Source organism: Halteromyces radiatus (genome assembly GCF_025201355.1).
Source record: "Halteromyces radiatus strain CBS 162.75 chromosome Unknown BX664scaffold_2, whole genome shotgun sequence".
NCBI lineage: Eukaryota > Fungi > Mucoromycota > Mucoromycetes > Mucorales > Cunninghamellaceae > Halteromyces > Halteromyces radiatus.
In genome coordinates, this window is record NW_026251688.1 from 3,518,517 (window position 1) to 3,537,144 (window position 18,628).

The 18,628-nt window shown below is 32.7% G+C and overlaps 9 protein-coding genes across 9 annotated transcripts; 3 read left to right on the top strand and 6 right to left on the bottom strand.

Annotated features, from left to right (window-relative positions):
* Nucleotides 1-61: 61 nt before the first annotated feature.
* Nucleotides 62-3,316, top strand: BX664DRAFT_326459 (histidine kinase-like ATPase). The gene is made up of 14 exons (XM_051544237.1): nt 62-150; nt 214-351; nt 420-592; nt 655-748; nt 818-952; nt 1,053-1,254; nt 1,326-1,573; nt 1,663-1,705; nt 1,776-2,001; nt 2,103-2,260; nt 2,326-2,434; nt 2,524-2,689; nt 2,771-2,932; nt 2,988-3,316. The coding sequence occupies exons 1-14, from the start codon at nt 85-87 to the stop codon at nt 3,258-3,260; spliced, it is 2,193 nt and encodes a 730-aa protein (XP_051403706.1). The 5' UTR covers nt 62-84; the 3' UTR covers nt 3,261-3,316.
* A 401-nt stretch (nt 3,317-3,717) lies between these two features.
* On the bottom strand, nt 3,718-5,300 carry BX664DRAFT_312315 (ornithine-oxo-acid transaminase; the record flags this gene model as incomplete). Its single annotated transcript, XM_051542600.1, has 4 exons — nt 3,718-3,971; nt 4,050-4,450; nt 4,578-5,156; nt 5,242-5,300. The coding sequence occupies 4 exons, from the start codon at nt 5,298-5,300 to the stop codon at nt 3,718-3,720; spliced, it is 1,293 nt and encodes a 430-aa protein (XP_051403707.1).
* A 598-nt stretch (nt 5,301-5,898) lies between these two features.
* BX664DRAFT_326465 (uncharacterized protein) lies at nt 5,899-7,159 on the top strand. The gene is made up of 4 exons (XM_051544238.1): nt 5,899-5,960; nt 6,174-6,326; nt 6,536-6,648; nt 6,706-7,159. The coding sequence occupies exons 1-4, from the start codon at nt 5,958-5,960 to the stop codon at nt 6,878-6,880; spliced, it is 444 nt and encodes a 147-aa protein (XP_051403708.1). The 5' UTR covers nt 5,899-5,957; the 3' UTR covers nt 6,881-7,159.
* Nucleotides 7,160-8,115: 956 nt separating this feature from the next.
* On the bottom strand, nt 8,116-9,623 carry BX664DRAFT_326467 (uncharacterized protein). The gene is made up of 8 exons (XM_051544239.1): nt 9,503-9,623; nt 9,333-9,393; nt 9,244-9,269; nt 8,860-9,161; nt 8,626-8,769; nt 8,535-8,561; nt 8,392-8,456; nt 8,116-8,307 (listed from the first exon to the last, which is right to left on the bottom strand). Exons 1-8 carry the CDS (start codon nt 9,538-9,540, stop codon nt 8,200-8,202), a joined length of 771 nt encoding a protein of 256 aa, XP_051403709.1. The 5' UTR covers nt 9,541-9,623; the 3' UTR covers nt 8,116-8,199.
* An 88-nt stretch (nt 9,624-9,711) lies between these two features.
* On the bottom strand, nt 9,712-11,242 carry BX664DRAFT_293024 (40S ribosomal protein S1). The gene is made up of 3 exons (XM_051542018.1): nt 11,057-11,242; nt 10,890-10,944; nt 9,712-10,641 (listed from the first exon to the last, which is right to left on the bottom strand). The coding sequence occupies exons 1-3, from the start codon at nt 11,058-11,060 to the stop codon at nt 9,900-9,902; spliced, it is 801 nt and encodes a 266-aa protein (XP_051403710.1). The 5' UTR covers nt 11,061-11,242; the 3' UTR covers nt 9,712-9,899.
* Nucleotides 11,243-11,257: 15 nt separating this feature from the next.
* Nucleotides 11,258-11,964, top strand: BX664DRAFT_326472 (40S ribosomal protein S30). Its single transcript, XM_051544240.1, has 4 exons — nt 11,258-11,308; nt 11,478-11,534; nt 11,634-11,695; nt 11,773-11,964. Exons 1-4 carry the CDS (start codon nt 11,306-11,308, stop codon nt 11,846-11,848), a joined length of 198 nt encoding a protein of 65 aa, XP_051403711.1. The 5' UTR covers nt 11,258-11,305; the 3' UTR covers nt 11,849-11,964.
* Nucleotides 11,965-12,157: 193 nt separating this feature from the next.
* BX664DRAFT_326477 (RNA methyltransferase, TrmH family, group 3) lies at nt 12,158-13,641 on the bottom strand (the record flags this gene model as incomplete). Its single annotated transcript, XM_051544241.1, has 6 exons — nt 12,158-12,580; nt 12,666-12,759; nt 12,827-12,877; nt 12,979-12,998; nt 13,089-13,386; nt 13,462-13,641. Coding segments are annotated over 6 exons (955 nt in total), but the record flags the coding sequence as incomplete, so codon positions are not given.
* A 39-nt stretch (nt 13,642-13,680) lies between these two features.
* BX664DRAFT_326478 (Septin-domain-containing protein) lies at nt 13,681-15,785 on the bottom strand. The gene is made up of 7 exons (XM_051544242.1): nt 15,493-15,785; nt 15,259-15,390; nt 14,985-15,201; nt 14,804-14,921; nt 14,332-14,672; nt 14,151-14,262; nt 13,681-14,021 (listed from the first exon to the last, which is right to left on the bottom strand). The coding sequence occupies exons 1-7, from the start codon at nt 15,599-15,601 to the stop codon at nt 13,899-13,901; spliced, it is 1,152 nt and encodes a 383-aa protein (XP_051403713.1). The 5' UTR covers nt 15,602-15,785; the 3' UTR covers nt 13,681-13,898.
* A 124-nt stretch (nt 15,786-15,909) lies between these two features.
* On the bottom strand, nt 15,910-17,934 carry BX664DRAFT_293032 (GDP-Man:Man(3)GlcNAc(2)-PP-Dol alpha-1,2-mannosyltransferase 1; the record flags this gene model as incomplete). Its single annotated transcript, XM_051542019.1, has 8 exons — nt 17,668-17,934; nt 17,461-17,596; nt 17,320-17,399; nt 17,053-17,232; nt 16,883-16,978; nt 16,603-16,809; nt 16,161-16,540; nt 15,910-16,085 (listed from the first exon to the last, which is right to left on the bottom strand). The coding sequence occupies exons 1-8, from the start codon at nt 17,871-17,873 to the stop codon at nt 15,910-15,912; spliced, it is 1,461 nt and encodes a 486-aa protein (XP_051403714.1). The 5' UTR covers nt 17,874-17,934.
* Nucleotides 17,935-18,628: the final 694 nt, after the last annotated feature.

An 18,628-nucleotide genomic window follows, 5' to 3' on the forward strand; every position in this document is an offset into this window, starting at 1 on the left:
AAAAAAAAAAAAAAAAAAAAAAAAAAAAAAAATCCAACTGCTTTCTTTCTTTCTTTTTTTATTCTTTTTTTTTTTTTCTTATCAATGTCAACACTACCAAGTATCAAACGCCTTGATCCAACTGTAATAAATAGAATTGCAGCGGGTGAAGTAAGTTTTATACTTTAAACAAAGTCATATTTTAAGAATATATCATTTATCTGTTAATCATAGATTATCCAACGACCGGCTAATGCTCTCAAAGAACTCATAGAAAACTCACTTGATGCTGGTTCGACTCAAATACAAATACAAGCGAAAGAAGGTGGATTAAAATTATTACAAATACAAGATAATGGCCATGGGATCAAAGTATAAAACATATAGTCTTCAAAAGTCAATAGAATAACTCACATTTATTTTATTTATTTTGCTAATAGAAAGAAGATCTGGCTATTGTTTGCGAACGATATACGACAAGTAAACTCAAGAAATTCGAAGATCTATCTACCATTGCAACCTATGGTTTTCGTGGTGAAGCTTTGGCTAGTATCTCTCATGTAGCTCATGTTACTATCACAACCAAAACTGAAGACTCAAAATGTGCATATAGGTAAGAATGGATGGAATATACTAATATGTATTAATATGTATTAATATATTCATTTCTTTTAGAGCTAATTATACTGATGGAAAATTGGCTCCACCAAGGCCAGGTCAAAGTGCTGATCCAAAACCTTGTGCTGGGAACAATGGAACTCAAATTACCGTAAGTTCTGTCAAAAAAAAAAAAGGATCGGAATGATCAATCTAAAATGATTTTTTTTTTTTTTTTTAGGCAGAGGATCTATTTTACAATATGCCACAAAGAAAGAAGGCTCTACGATCAGCAAGTGATGAATACAATCGGATACTGGATATTGTCGGTCGATATGCTATTCATAATGCTGGTGTTAGTTTCTCATGCAAAAGGGTAATAAGAGAAAAAAAAATTATCATCATTAAAAAGTACAATACGTATATGGATGAACTAATTATAATCTTGATTATTTCTTTCTATCTCTCTTTTCTAGCAAGGATCAATGACTGCGGATATACAAACAACAACGACAGCTACCATTATTGACAATATACGACAAATTCATGGTTCTTCAGTAGCTACAGAATTGCTATATGGTGAACGAACATTTGAGTCACAGGCTTTTACAATGAAATCGTACATTTCCAATGCCAACTATAGTGTGAAACGAACAACTCTATTACTATTTATCAACAGTAAGACATATAAGTACAAAACGAGTGAATATTGGATCACAAACATCCTTTTTTTTTTTAAAAAAAATTAGATCGTTCAGTGGAAAGTCCTGCTATCAAACGTATGATTGAAAATGTATATTCAGCACTTTTACCAAAAGGAGGTCATCCATTTGTTTACCTCAGTATCCTCATCAAACCCGAAAATGTCGATGTCAATGTTCATCCTACCAAGCAAGTGGTCAATTTCTTAAATGAAGAATGGATCATCAATTCTATACAAGAAGTCTTCCAAGAATTATTAGAGAATGCGAATAGTTCAAGAACATTCTATACGCAGGTAAATCTCACTTTTATGAAAAAAAAAAATTGTTAGATTAACTTTTAAGGTATGAATGGTGACATCTAATTATTTCTTCTCTACTTTAGTCATTACTTCCTGGCGCTCCAGCAACAAATGCAGATAATAGTTGTAAGTTAGTCACTCATTTTTTATAACCACGTATAGTGATCTCGTTGATTAATTCATTATCTGTTTATAGTATTCAGTACATCAACCAACAAAGTGGCAGTATATCATCAAGTACGAACAGATAGTAGGACAACAACAATGGATTCATTTTTGACAGGGCCAATTGCTTCATATGGCACACAATCATCAATATCATCTATTCAAGATGATGCAAATGGAACAAAACGTACCAACGACGTACTTGAAGAAGAAAAGAATGACGAAGATGTCGACATGGATACTGATTCTACTTTGACGTAAGTTTAGTTGATTGATAATTTGTGTCTCAGGCTACTATTATAGAGTGTGGGAAAACTAACCCTTTTATATTTTATTTCTGTTTGTGTTCCCTCCTTAGCTATAATAAACCATCTGACACTGGTGTTACCTCAAAAGCTGACGGATCCGTGGATCTGGTATCAAAGTCTCAAAAACGGATCAAGCGGGATAGAGTAGAAGTGACCTTGACAAGCGTTCTGACCCTGAGAAAAAATGTCAAAAAATCTGAACATATTGGTAAGAATTGGAATTACTTTATATATATATATATATATACTGATATCATGATTTTTGATTTCTAGGAATGACTGATTTACTATCAAATCATACATTCGTTGGTTGTGTGGATGATACTTTGGCATTAATTCAACATCAAACATCTCTCTATCTTGTGAACTATGCTGTCATCAGGTATAAAAAAGAAAAAATAAAGTGTGGGAAACGATCTCTCTCTGTCTCTCTCTGTGAAACTTAAAAACATGATTTTTTTTGAATAATAGTGAAGAGTTGTTTTATCAGATTGCTCTTGCTGAATTCAACAATTTTGGATTCATTGAATTATCAACACCTATCTCTATCAAAGAATGCATCTCTATAGCATTGGATACTGAAGAAGCTTATGGTACATTACCCCCACAATTACAATCAAAGGAACAAGTAGCGGAGGTAAATAAAAAGAACAAATCAAAAGAATAGCGGAGAAAAAAGTAGATGATTCAACTTTTATGTTTTTTTCTCATGAAATAGATTATAGTGAGCAAATTGATGGAATTTGCAACTATGTTGGAAGATTACTTTTCCATGTTGGTGAATTCTGAAGGACAATTGATGGCATTACCAATGTTATTAAGAGGGTATATACCTACCATGGATAAGCTACCAATGTTTTTATTACGATTGGGAACAGAGGTAAAAAAAAAAAAAATGAAAGAATTTTTATCATACTTATTCTTATTATGATTAGGTTGACTGGGAAGATGAACAAACTTGCTTGGATACACTTTCACGGGAAATCGCCATATTCTATAGTACCGAACCACCTAGTCCATTACCAGACAATCCCGCCGAATACAAACGACGACATGATCGATACCTATGGCAAATACAACATCTTATCTTTCCAGCCATGAAAACAACTAGATTCATTGCACCAAAATCACTTGTCCGAGACGGTTCTTCTTATATTACACAATTAGCTAGTTTATCTGATCTTTATAAAATATTTGAACGTTGTTAATAAAAAAAAAAAAAATAGAAAATATTGATTGGGTTTGGGATTATTTTGAATAGGCGTTATCATTTGTCTTTTTTAGATCTTCTTTGTTGATTCGGAATCAGTCATGCAGAAAAAGATGAAGGAACGTCATATGATTGGCTGCCACTATGAATCATCGTGCGAAAAATAAGGAAGTTACCTTTTTTGTTACACCAAAGAAACCTTATCTCTACTTATCTCGTCACATAACGAATGATATCATCATATAAAACAAATCTTTTCATCATCATCATCATTGAATAATCTTTATTGAAGCAGTCTATGCTATAAAGAGAAACAAGAATTGAGAAGGTAGGAAGAATCTATAATACTATATTATAGAATAGAATGTTGTTTTAAAAAAAAATTGTAAAAAGGGGGGAAAACGTTATATACTAGATGCTATTTAAACTATGAAATACTATAGACAAATATCCATTCAATGACCAAGTTCGTTGGGGATATCTTCCTTCTTCATATTGACAATGTCCTTGAGAGCTTGACCAATGATGTTGGCACCTTCCATTAATTCTTCTTCAGTGATGCATAAAGGAGGAGCAAGACGGATGATGTTCACATGTGTAGGTTTGGCCAATAGACCTCGAGATTTGAGTAACAAACAAAGTTCCCATGCACTACGTTCCGTCTTGGATTCATCAATCACAATAGCATTCAATAAACCACGACCACGGACTACAAAAAAAAAAAAAAAAAAAATGGAAAGAATTGATATATTAGGTCAAGTACCTCCATCTATATGATTGTACTTACCAGTTTGGACAATAGGGCTATTGAGGTTCTTAAGAGCAGCTCTGAATTTTTCACCCAATTGTTCACTCTTTTCAACCAAATTTTCATCCTTAATGACTTCCAAAGCAGCAATAGAAGCAGCACAACCAAGAGGATTACCACCATAAGTAGAACCATGTTCACCAGGCTTGATACAAAGCATGACATCACGATCAGCCAATACAGCAGATACTGGGTAAACACCACCTGATAACGCCTTACCCAATAAGACAATGTCAGGTCGGATGCCATCATGTTCCACACAAAGCATCTTGCCAGTACGAGCTAAACCAGTCTGAATTTCATCAGCAATGAAGAGTACATCATGTTTTTTGCAAAGATCATAACACTTTTTCAAATAACCTTCATCAGGAACCATGATACTATATAAAAAAAAAAAAGAATAAAAAATTATTTTTCATATATCGATACACATAAACAGAGATCCTATAAAACCCCTTGATCATCCCTCTCCCCTTGTTTTTTTTAAAAAAAAAAATCAACACTTACCCAGCTTCACCTTGAATAGGTTCCACCAAAAAGCCAGCAACCTTGCCCTTGTTAGCTTCCAAGATCTTTTCCAAATCATCAACATTGTTATAACGAAGAGTGATACCAGTTGTAGGACAAACAGGACCCACCAAAGGCAAATAAGGGCCGAAACCTGCATAGGAATCAGGATCAGTAGACATAGAGATGACACCAGTAGTACGACCATGGAAATTGTTTTCACAACTCAATACAATAGCTTGATTTTCAGGAATACCCTTCTTTTCGTAACCCCACTTGCGTGCCAATTTAATAGCAGTTTCCACAGCTTCAGCACCAGTATTCATGGGTAATACCATATCATAACCAAAGTAATCAGACATATATTTAGCATAAGAACCAAATACATCATTGTAGAATGCACGGGAAGACAACGTTAAACGTTGAGCTTGGTCACACAATGCTTTGACAATCTTGGGATGACAATGACCTTGATTGACGGCACTGTAAGCAGATAAGAAATCCATATATTTTTTGCCTTCAGGATCCCATACCCATATACCTTGAGCCTTGGAGAATACAATAGGCAAAGGATGATAACTATAAAATTATAAAATTGAATTAAGATCGATCGTATTTCTTTTTTTTTTTTTTTTTTTTTGTTCTCATGTCAATGAATACATACTTGTGAGCACCATATGTTTCTTCCAAAGAGAGAACTTGTTTGCTGGATAAAGTAGACATTTCTGTATTTATTGTTTGTTTATTGCTGTATAATAGAAAAAAAAAGGAAAGGAAAAAGAAAAAGGAAAAAATGAAGCAGCTGGTAAAGCTTCTTTTTATATATTTCTCACCCATCTTTTTTTTTGTGTGCAAAGCTTTGGAATTTAAATCCCCGTTTTCTCACGCTGAAGGAAATGATATCATTGGTTGATAAAGGTCACCCCCTCTCGATACTCATATCTCCGGTGAAATCAATAATTGGTAGGCTTTTCTAATCCATTTACATATGATGAATGATTTTTTGTATGTTAAAGAAAGAAAAAAAATTTGGTGTCACTTAAAAAATGGTTTTATACTTCGGAGACACGCGCTTGTTTAAATAAATAGATAGAAATGGGTTATTTTTATCATTTTTCATTGAATATAATCAAAATGATGTTGTTGATTAAAAAGAAAGTATAAAGCTATTGATTAAAAAAAAAAAATAGTTAGATCAATGTTTTTTTTTATGACTATTTAGTTTTGGATGCTTCTGATTGGCTCTACCACATTTCTCCAAAAGTAGACAAAAATATATTTTGAAACACCGTCTTTTTTTTTTTTTTGGCGTCCTTTCTTGTTTCTTTTTCCTTTCTTTTTTCTTTCTCTTTCACTTTTTTTAAATACATATACGCGAAAATGGTAAAATAGAAAATAAAAAAGAAACGAAAAAGATCTTTAGAAGGAAAGGATTTGAACTTTTAAAAAAGAAACATAGTTTCCATTGAAAATTCTACCTTTTCTTCGTTATCGATCGGCTTTTTTTTTTTTTTTTTTTGCTGAAAAGATGAAAAACAAAACAATAAAATGAAAAAGTGACTTATTCTTTTTACTTTTTATTTTATTTCTATATAGGCTGATCAATTGACTGACGATCAAATTGCTGAATACCGTGAAGCTTTTCAACTATTTGACAAGGATGGTGATGGTACTATTACTGCCAAGGAACTCGGTACTGTTCTCCGTTCTTTTGGTATGAATCCTAACGAAGCGGAACTTCAAGATATGGTAAAAAAAAAAAAAGTTTGATTTGAATAGAGGAAAAAAAAAAAAAGAGGAAAGGGAAAGTGATATGAAGAAGAGGAGGATGATATAAAACAAGGTCTATATATTTATGATAGAGAATCGTGATGACCAAAAGAAGTAAATGGAACTAATATTTTTTTTTTGATATTTTTTTTTTGTTCCCGTTTATCCCACTCAACTCAAATAATTAGGTCAACGACGTGGATGCTGATGGTAATGGTACTATTGATTTCCAGGAATTCTTGGGTTTGGTGAAAAACTTGAAAACTGACAATGAAGTGGACGATTTGAAGGAAGCTTTCAAGTAAGTAAAAACTATAGGACAAGAACAGATCAAACTCATTATGTTTCTTTTTGATAGGGTATTTGACTCGAATGGTAATGGATTCATCGATCGTGAAGAATTACGTAAAGTGATGCAATCTTTGAATGAATCTCTTTCTGAGGAAGAATTGGATGCTATGATCAAAGAAGCTGACAAGAATGGTGATGGACAAATCAGTTTTGAAGAATTCAAGGTCATGATGGGTGCTTAGAAACAAAGAACTTTTTATACATATATTTGTATATATATATATTTATATATATTCACTATCTAGCAGTAGTATTACATTTGTTTATTTCTTGTTCTTTATCATTTACATTCATTTTTTTTTATTTCCCTTTTTCATATACAACTATTTATCCACATTACAATCTGTTTCCCCCCAATTCGATTATGTATTATCATCAAATGAAGCATTTGTTTTCAAGCTGTAGATCAGCCTTTACTCCTTTTTTTTTTTTGAATAAAAACAAGAACTTGTTTTACCTTTCTTTAATATCTGAAAAAAAAAATCTGATGACTGGATCGTACCTGCTAACTTTGAATGGTGTTTACATCAAGAATTGGCTTAGCTTCGATTACGAACATCAATATCTTTTTATTGTACTCATTAAATGAATTCATTTTTATTTCCTTCAAAAAAAAAAAAAAAAAATAGATGGATATACATTGTTTTCAAAGTTTTTTTTGTCGTGTCACGAGAACAGGGTTTCGTTATAAAGTAAAATATCAAACTTTCCCAAAATAGATGTCGCATCACCACTTTTCAGATATCGCTCCAGAGTATGTTAAATCACATTGATTGATAATTGATGATGTAAAAAATAAAAATACTGCGAGAATCAGTGACATTTTTTTTTCTTATTTGAAAACTATATTAAATAAAAGACAAAGTGTCTATTTTCTTTATTGATATGATGGATCATCGTTAGTGTACTGGTTCATCATGATGATTGCCCTGGACTTTTTATACATTTGAGATATGTCTTTCCTGCATAGACTATGAACGAGGTGTTTCAAAGTCCGTTTTTCTTTACTTTTTTTTTTTCTTTCTTTTCTTTGTACTGACTTTTAGTATATCAATTGGTAGTCTTTAACATTTTATACTTTTATTCAATAAAGTTTTTATTTTTATTCATTATACTTTGTTACATGTCAATATAATTGATCCTAATCTTCTTTTATTATTTTTTGTTACTTTTTGAATACATTTAGGCGTTCGCGCTTAAATTGAAAGTGAATAAAAAGATATCATCTGCATAAGTATTACTCATTTTTTTTCTTTTTCTTTTTTTTTTTTTCTATATGCTAACTTGGACTCAATTGGTGGACTTCTTTTTTTTTTTTTGTTACTCTTTTTTCATGATATCTATTTTCTCATATCTCTATTTGATTATACGACAACTCTATCTTTTGTTTTTTCTTCTGTCATCTATCCTTACTATATTTTATTTCCTATTTTCGCGACATCTTATTTTTCTGTCATTTATTATTGAATAAAGTGTAGATAAATATATATATAATTCTAAACTACAGTTTTCCAAGACGTGTTGCACCATCGATTCTGATGACTTCACCATTGAGCATACCATTTTCAATCATAGCTGATACCAACTGGGCAAATTCTTGAGGATTACCCTAGATATATATATATATATAGGAATGAACATGTGATCATCATATATATTGTCTTTTGGAAAAAAAAAAAAAAAAGAAACTTACCATACGATTGGGGAACACAGCATCCTTCAATACCTTATCATTGATCATAGCTGTCATATTGGTTCCTATAAAAAAAATTGGATGATACAAGTCAATACATTACCTTCTTAAAGAAAAAGGTAGATGAGGAAACATTCACTTACGGAAGAGACCTGGAGCAATGGCTAGAACTATAAAATCATATAGAATAATGAGTTATCATACACTCTTGAAATGGAAGTGATATCTACATACCTCTAACACCAGCAGGAGCTAAATCACGGGCCAAGGGAAGAGTCATACTTGCTACACCACCTTTAGAAGCCGAATAAGCTGCTTGTCCTGCTTGACCATCTTGATAAGCAATGGAAGCTGTATTGATAATTACACCACGTTCACCTAACAGGAGAAAAAGAAAAAGATGATTACTTCAGTTCTTGGAGAAAAAAAAAAAAAAAAAAAAAAAAGGTGTGATTTTTTTTTTTTTACCATCATCAGTAAAAGGATCTTGATTCACCAATACTTCACTTACTTGACGGCATACATTATAAGTTCCAATCAGATTGACACGAACAGTAAATTCAAATAAATCCAACGTCAAAGTATGAGCCGATTTACCACGACGAGCCACTTTGGCAGCAGTCGCCACACCTCCACAATTGATCACACCTGCTAATTTGCCAAACTTGGCTATTGTCTTTTGAATAGCATCGCGTACAATCACTTCAGACGTCACATCTACTTTGCCAGGGACAAATACTTGAGAACCTAACGATTGGGCACATGCTTGACTAATATTAAAAAAAAAAAAAAAAAAAAAAAAGGAATAACAATTAGTCAATAAGAGTAAAACGAAGACAATCATGAACTTACGCAGCTTCATCATTCAAGTCAAAGATCTATAAGGATCATTCTTTTGTCAATTAAGGGAAAGTAGACTAAGTATCAAATCAATCACTTACAGCAACATTACCACCAGCTTCTACAAGGTGTTTGACAGTAGCTTCACCAAGGCCACTAGCACTAATAATAACAATAATAATAATAATAGAAGAAGCAGAAGAAGAAGAAAAAAAGTGAGACACGAGGGAAATGAATTGGTTTAATGGCAAAGACCATTCGTTTTACTTACCCTCCAGTGACAATAAATGTATTTCCTTTGATTTTCATGTCGAGTAAAAATAAAGAGATAAAAAGAAAAGGGGAAAGAAACTTAATCAAGTTGCAATCGAAATATACATTTTTTTTTTAAAAAAAAAAAAAAAAAAGCGGGGTAGAGTACATATTTTTCATGACAAAGTGGAAATTGGACATTTTCATATGCCGAAGAACCTTATCATTGGGATATTTGAAAAATAACTTTTTTTATTTTTAATGAGAAAATATGAATATATACTGTGTGTGTGTGAGGGGAGACAGAGATGGTTTTATATGTGAGAAATCCATCAAGGTAAAATCACAAAATAATGACAAAAAAGAAGAAGAATAAAAAAAAAAAATTACTACACTACATCAAATAATAAATGAATTTACACAGATTCCAAAACAGGAGGTTCAACAAAGTCCTTGGTGATCTTAGAACCAACTTCTTCAGCAGCAGCGGCAGCACCACCATGAAGAGCCAAGAGTTGAGAGACATCGAATTTAGGAGCCTTGAGAATCTTGACCTTACGGATGTAAGTGTTTTGAAGAGGGTAGATGGATTGAGAAGCCTTTTCAATACGAGCAGCAATATGATCTTGAGCAGATTGAGAAGCAGAAGAGGTGACCTTGGTAACCAATTCCTTCAAGTCACAAGCACTGGTTTCTTCAGCCATGATTTCAAACATCTTCTTACGGATGTCACGGATTTGAGCAGTTTGGGCATAGGTGGTCTTCTTGACTTGGTTACGACGACGGGCAGTGAAAGCGATCACAAACAAACGGACAAGGTAGCCATCGGTAGTCTTGATATCCAAATAACATTCAATAGTGGATTGCCATTTCTTGACCATAGAACGAAGCTTGTCAGAGGTCATGTCCATACCATAAAAGTTGGTCAACAAGTTCTTGCCTTGGACTTCATCCACCTTCAATTGAATCTTGCGGAAGGCACGGGATTCATCCTTGGCCAATTCACCAAGAGACACTTCAACAACACGACCGTTCAAAGAATCATTGGCATTACGGAGACCTTGAGTACGGTTGACCAAAGTCTTACCCACTTGACGAACATCGAACATGGAAGGAGCCTTGATATCATACCAATCTTTACGAGTAAAAGGATCGACACTAGTATACATGAATAAAAAAGATAGTAAGGTCGAGGTGAGTATCGGTCGTGTAGTGTATATGCTGTTATGAAGAAAAGACGAAAAAGAATAAAGTAGACAGAAATGGATGATGTTGATGTAATAATAAATGATCATGACTCGTCCGCATCGTTTTCTTTATTTTAACGTCTTTTCCCGTACAGTATGATTCGTAGTCGTTTTGTTGCCTAATGGTATTCATTTTTTTTTTTTCGTCGAGATACTTACACCTTCTTCTTCAAACCCTTCTTTCCCTTTGAAAGGCGCTTGTTTTTACCGACAGCTAATTTATATATATATAAAAAAAAAGAAGTTCAGTCAATCAATGTTTCATATAATAGTACAAGTAGATAGATAAACGTGTTTATAGGATGGATGGATGGATGGATGCTTACCCATAGTGAATTGATGTAAAAAAAAGAGAAAGAGGGAAAAACAAAAAATGGGGGAGACGGATAGCCACAAAGGATCTCAATGCGCAATAGAGGGAAAAGAGAGAAACGGTCCGGATTCGACATTTTAAATCCCAGACTGTTGTTGGTATGGTGTGTCTGCGGCAAATGATGAAAATACCATTCAACAACAAAATATTTTGTGTTTCTTTTCTTCTTTTTTTCTCCCTCTCGATTTATTAATATTTTATCATGGTAAAGCGAAAACGAACATCCATCCATCCATCCATCCATGACATCTATCGATTCTTTTTATTCTATAGCGTGAATGGATGGATGGATATCATCAAATATTTATGGATTAGGAGGAAAAACGACGAATATGAACTGATTCTTTCTTTTTTTTTATTTTTGATTTCATTAGGGTAAAGTTCACGGTAGTTTAGCTCGTGCCGGTAAGGTCAAGTCTCAAACCCCCAAGGTAAGTCAACAAAGGATAAAAAAAAAAATGCTTAATATTGAATGAAATGATAGCATAGAATCTTATTAACCACTATTTATTTTTCTTATTTATGCATAGGTTGCCAAGCAAGAAAAGAAGAAGCAATTGACCGGTCGTGCCAAGATGAGACAAGTCTACAAGTAAGACGAATATATAATAGCAGAGATTATTGATTGTATTTAAGTACGCTGATTAATATTTTTTTTTCTTGTATTAGCCGTCGTTTCGTCAATGTCACCAACCAAGTCGGTGGTAAGCGCAAGATGAACCCTGCTCCTACTGCTGGTCCTTAAATGCTTCGATTCTCTACACCAAACAAATAGCAACAACAACAAAAACAACAACATTCTAGTTTATATTCTTACTTTTATGAAATAAAACAAACTTGTTTTTGACTTTTGTATTGACAACCCATTCATCTTTATGTTTTTGTGTTACCAATATTTGCTATACGATGGGAGAGTCTACTGATCATGATTATATAATGTAAAAGGATCTTGTTTTATATATTATTGTTATTGGTAGATATAGTGACTTTGAGGGTTATGACATTGCGACGCAAAGTGGGTATTATAATATGAAATATAGTTGGCATTGATGAATACATAATAAATCAAGTATTTTTTTTTATTAATATACAATGCATTGAATGGAGAAAAATATCTATCTACAATATTGTCAATTTATTTCTATTGATGTGTAGGTTGGGATATCTAATGATGATTGGAGGTAGAGGATAATAAAGTATTGATAAGGACACCCATGGCTACACCCACATTCAAACTATCGACGAAACCTGGATATCTTTCTTCTTGTTTGACCATGTTACCATTTTCTAACCGTTGTTGTCCGCTAGGAATGTTGATCAAAACGTCACAACATCTTTTCACATTGGTACGTAGCCCAGTGCCTTCATTTCCAAATACAAGTATCCTTGGTCGTTGTTGACTATTACTATTTCCTTCACTTGCTGCTGTTGATTCCGATGCTGCGCCAATAATTTCCCATCCTTCTTCTCTTGATGCCTATCATTATGAATAAAAAAAAACGGGTTTCAATGTCATGATCAGCTATATTCAGAAAAGAAAAAGAAAGAGAAGGTTGTATTACCTCCAAGAATTTAACCAAATATTGAGTTGTGTAAACATCCATGATTTCCATAGCACCTGAGCTAACTTTAGAAACAGCTGCACTCAGTGGAGCACTAAAATGGAATAAAAAGAATACAGTAAGTTAAACAATACCTTTGATATTTAGTTTTTATCACTGACCTATTTTTGCTACAGACAAGTAAGCCATCCACACCAAAAAAATGAGCAGTCCTAAGAAACAATGATAGATACAGAGAGAGAAAGAGAGAAAGACAGAAAGAAAGAGGGCATGAATAAAGGTAAAGTGAATTGTTCTTTTTATATATACTTACCGTATGATAGAACCCAAATTCTATGCAAACAAATAAAAAAGGATACATCATAATAAGAGATAGAACGATATGTGAATAAAACTACTCTTCTTAAAATTTTCGTATCTTACTTGAGGATCTTGAACTTGATCAAGGGCAATCCATAATGGTAATCTATGACGGGGTTTCTGAAAGACAAAAGGTGCTGCTTTGGTGGAAGTAGGAAGTGCAGTATAGATAGTATCGTTTGTATTATCAATGAGATGGGATGACCAAGTAAGTGACTTGATAGGAATAGTATATCGCGAAGAAGCTTCCAGTACTACACCTTGATGAGGTTTATTCATGGTCATATTGTTCAATCGTCCTTTGTCCATAGTTTTAATGGGAATATCTTTTTCACGACACATATCGGTGATATGGGAAATACTGGATAATAATAATAATAAAGAATAGGTGGGTCAATAATAAAGTGGAGAAGGGTATTTTAGAATAATCCTGTACCTGTCTGAATCTAAGCGGTGCTGGACAAAAATTTGGTTCACTTTACGTTTTTGCGCATGAAGAGCACAGGCGACACTTGATAATCCATATACATATTCAATTGATGGTGTTGTATAAGTAGAATGATATCGTTTCCATAAAAGTTGAGTAGATCGTAAAATATAGCGTGGTGATATCATGGCGATCTTGTCAAAAAAAAAAAAAAAAAAAAAAAAAAAAAAAAGGGAAAAAAAGTCTTTATTTGAGTTTTAAAAAATTATAAGATTTGAGGTGAAGAAAAGAAGGGTCAATACAAACAAAAGAAAAAAAGAAAAAGAAAAAAACTACGTGAGATAACTAAAATAAGAATAACTTGTCATTTGAGGGGGAAGATAAAAAAAACAAATAGAGAGAGAAGAGAGGGGGTATGAGGGAGAAGACAATATAGAACCATCCACCTAACGTCTCATAGGATTACGATATTGCATTTGATACAATTGTTCCAGTTCACCTTCCATGGCTTTGATTTGAGCATGTTGAGCTTCCAAATCTTTGTTGAGACGATCACGTTCTGATACAAGCTATATATACATATAAAGAAGGAGAAATGCATTCAATCAGTCATCAGTCTTTTGTATCATACATAAACGTGCATGCATCTATGTTCCTTTTTCTCTTTTTTTTTTTTTTTTTTTTTTTTTTTTTAATACCTGAGCTTCCCATTGACGGAATCGATTTTCTTCCTTCTTAACTTGTTCTGTGAATGCCAAACGTAATTGTTCTTCCTTTTCCTTGAATTTGGGATTTTCATATTTCTTTGGTCTATTAAGATATAGTCAATATAAGTATGATAATAAGAATAATTATTATTATTATTATTCTGTATCTTACTTTTGTTCACCAAATTTGCGAGTTTCCATTTGAGTTTGGCGGTAGTTTTCATAATGATTTTCTTCAGTAGTGGAAATCAAGTCATGCATATGAGATCTGATCAACAAAGTGCGTAATTTTTTGAAATCACAATGGTCTTCATTTTCCACTTCAGCAACCCCCCAAGAATATTGTCGACCCTTGACAGTACGACCTCCTACAGTAACATCTTCTGTAGATCCAATCACAGCAAAAGGCATCGCGTCCATAATTCGCTGATTCATATTGGTCACTTCTTCATCATCACTTTCAATAGGACATGAATATACTTGAATATTTTGAGCATGAATCACATCCAAAATCTATCAAATAAATAAATAATGGGGTAAAAAGATCATGTGTGAATACTAATAATAATAAAAAGATTCCTTTTGTATTTCATTTTATATGATAACACTCTCCTTAAGAAATGATTTATTTTCTTCTTTCTTACATTGCGTTTGAATTTGGCCAAATCTTGAGGAGTCAAAGTATCAGCTTTGGCAATAACAGGAATCAAATTGACACGGGAACCAATATGTTTCATCACTTCAATATCAAGAGGTTTGAGGCTATTAAAAAAAAAAAAAAAAGATGAGTTATATTGTTATCATGAATCATTTAAAATACATTACGTATGACCATTAGGACGAATGAAATATAAACAAGCATGGACACGAAGATCAATGATACCAGCACGAGTAGGTTGTTGCTCTTGACCCATAAACGATTCATGTTGATCATCCAAAAATTCCACAATGGGCATCCAACTATCGCGATTATTGACATAATCACCAAATCCTGGAGTATCAATTACAGTTAATTTTACCTTGAAATTTTTTTCTTCCAATTCTATAAAATTTAAATCATTTAGTAACTTTGATAATAATATATAAATTTGACACATACCAGCCTTAGTAATTTCAATTTCTACTGTTTTTTCGGTTTGTTTAGTATGTCGAAGATGTAAAGTTTTAGGGTCCTTGATACCAGTAGTGAATAAAGTATTCACAAAAGTAGATTTACCAACACCAGATTCACCTTAAATATATATATATATATTTATTATTATAGAAGATATGATACCAATAATATTCCTTTTTTATCATCAATATAAGAAAAAAGAAAAAAAAAAAAACTTACCACATACCATCAAAGTAAATTTTGCACCACGTTTCGATACAATTTTATGACGCTGATTAGGTAAGTGGGCAATACCAACACCATCAGGAAGAAGTGCAGAAGGAGACATGATGATGATAAAATAAAGAAAAAATAGACAAAAAAGAGTGAAAGAAAAAAAGAAAAGGACCTAAAAGTTCAAAAAAAAAAAATGAGTATCAAAATAATATATAGATTGGTGTAACCCCATCCCAATAAGGTAATCCTTCTCACCTCCTCTTGAAAGTTAAAAGATGATCACTAAAATAAAAAAAAAAAAAATGATTTGAGGTAGGGGTGGAGAATATCAAGAAGAACAAAAGGAGGAATACAGTATTTTGAGGGTAAAATAAAATATATATATATATATATATAATTATTTTATTCATAATAATAATTTCAAGTTAAACATCGACGTAATGATCGTAATAGTTCTATACTAAAAGATAATTCTGAAAATCTATCTGATGAGGATGCTCGAGCACTGGTTGCCATAGTAATATATTCTTCATCAGTCAATGATAATGCTGCATGTAGACTATCTGCAAAACTTTCTACGGAATCAGCCAGGAATCCTATATAGAGAGATAAAAGGAGCATCATTGTAAGGAACTCTTTTTTTTTTTATCATTGTTATTTTTTCTTTTTACCAGTAGGTTTTCCATCATAATCTACAACAATATCCATCTTTGGTCCAGCAGATTTATGAGCAACAGGGATCAAACCAGCAGCTTGATATTCTACTACCACAATTCCAAAATGTTCGTTCCACATTGTATGAAGTCCAACCTTGCCTTTACCTAAATTTTCTACTAATAAATCAAATGATGCGTTGATTTCAAATCGTACTCTATCTTCGATTCCAAGTTGTTGACATTCTTGACGTAATTTCGCAATTCGTTGTTCATCATCTTCATTTCTTGAACTACCAATCAATACCAGTTCCATCGATTTTTTTGATTTCCATTCTGGATATTTCTTCAATAATCTTCCCATCGCCATTAATTGTAAAGAATGATCCTTTTCTGGTCTAAATGTATAAATATATATATAAGAAAATCACTCATTCTTTTTTTTATGTTTGTTCTTTACCTAAATTGAGCCACACTAACTATCATAGATTGTCGACCAGTCAAAGGTAATTCATTCAATCGTTCAGTATCACAAGGTGGATAAACAATATCTGCATTCGTGCCCCACAATTCATCAATATGTCCTTTGGTCCATGTTGAGTTTACCATCACCACTTCTGCGAATGATCCACAAAAACTGTACATTTTGGCAAACATACGATAGTATCTATTAGAATAGTGAAAAAAAAGAAGGCATTATCTTAACCTATATTCCCCAAAAATGTTTCCTACATACTTACATTAATTTTCCAGTTGTCCATATCCAACTATTGGCAAGATCAGCACTATTGTTGTATTGTGCTCGTCGTTCATAAACTCTTTGGAGCATGTCAGAGCTATAAATACATATAAATATGTATAAAGAGATCAATCATCGTGTAAATATATATATATATATTCAAGAGATTACCTAATAGTTGGGTAATGAACGTATGCAGCGATCTTGATATTTGCCAGGAAATGAACTAAAGGATACGTAAATGCATAACCCATAGTGTCAAAATAAACATCAGGAACCAATTGAATTAAAGCTTTGTAACCAACTAGGACTGACGCCAGACTTTGAAGTATCAATGTGAATCGAGTAAACCTATAAATCATCACAAGTAAAAAAACAGAATTCAATCGTCAACACAGCCTCTCTTACCACATAAACTAATTTCCATTCTCTACTTACCGACCATCTTCTATCAGATATCGATTTGTCAAATATATAAAAGCAAGTCTTCTTGGATCTAACTCAATATTGAATCGAGTCTATAAACAAGGAATAACAAGTTAGTATCAGATGAAGTATCATCAGGTTTCTTAATCTTACCTTAACTTTCAGAATGATCTGTTCTCGAGATACATTGATATCTCCAGTATAAACTACACATATAACCTGTGGAAATTCACGTTGAACATCACGAAGAGCTGTCCATAAAACTCTTTCCCCACCACCACCAGCATCACTGATAATAATAATAATAATAAAAGAATCATTGAGTTCAAAGGTATTAGTATTGATTCATTTTATGGTTACCAATATGGATGAAAGAATCCTAAAAAGACAGGTTCCTCTTGACTAGTAAAACCTAGGTCTTGTAAAAGTTGAATACGATTCGGCTGGATTGACTTTTTGACACGTAGTTTGAAAAAGGTAAAAATAGTCCATCCACATAACAAGGCGATCGTCATCCAAAAAGAAAGTGACATGAATACGGTGACACCCAACCCTGTCGCTAACATATGGAAAGTTACTGCTGGGTATTTAAAGTTGTATGAATAAAGTAAAAAAAAAAAAAAAAAAGTTTGTGGCAAGTTAGAAAAGAGGAACAAGAAGTGTTGCAGAAAAAAAAAAAAAAAAAAAAGTGAACTCCTAGCTTTACTTTTACGCTCCTCAAAATTAGCCAATAAAATTGCTTTTTCTATACAGTCGTCTAGCAGTTGGATATTTGCAACTCATTCAGAAATGATCATCATTGTACCAAATTTCGATCGAACATACTTGAAACATTCTCTTTCACTTGCATCAATAACAATTTATATCGTACCTTTTCATTTATCCAGTAAATTAAAAAATAAAAAGTCAATATCATCATTTCTCATCCAATAATGGTCATCATCCAATAAAATGACCATCATTGGATTCCTCGCAAAAAAGTAATCTAATAACATCTAATGACATTTTATCACTTACCTAACGTACAATGGTTGCAAAAACATTTCATTCATTTTTCGAAAAATTGCCTGATGACCCCCTGACGATTTATTTTTACAGCCAAAGTTTGGCTGGGGAGTTCCAAAATTTTGGCTGTAAAATCAAAAAATGGATCCTATTTTGTTCTTCATCCCACCAAACCACAAACTCTCTTCGCCATTGGCTGCATTATTAAAAAGTAGTTAACAATGGATAATGGCTTTTCATTGGTTTACTTGCCCCATAGCGAGAAAATCGCATTTGAAAAATTCGAACCATTGTCTTTTTGCACACTAACATCACT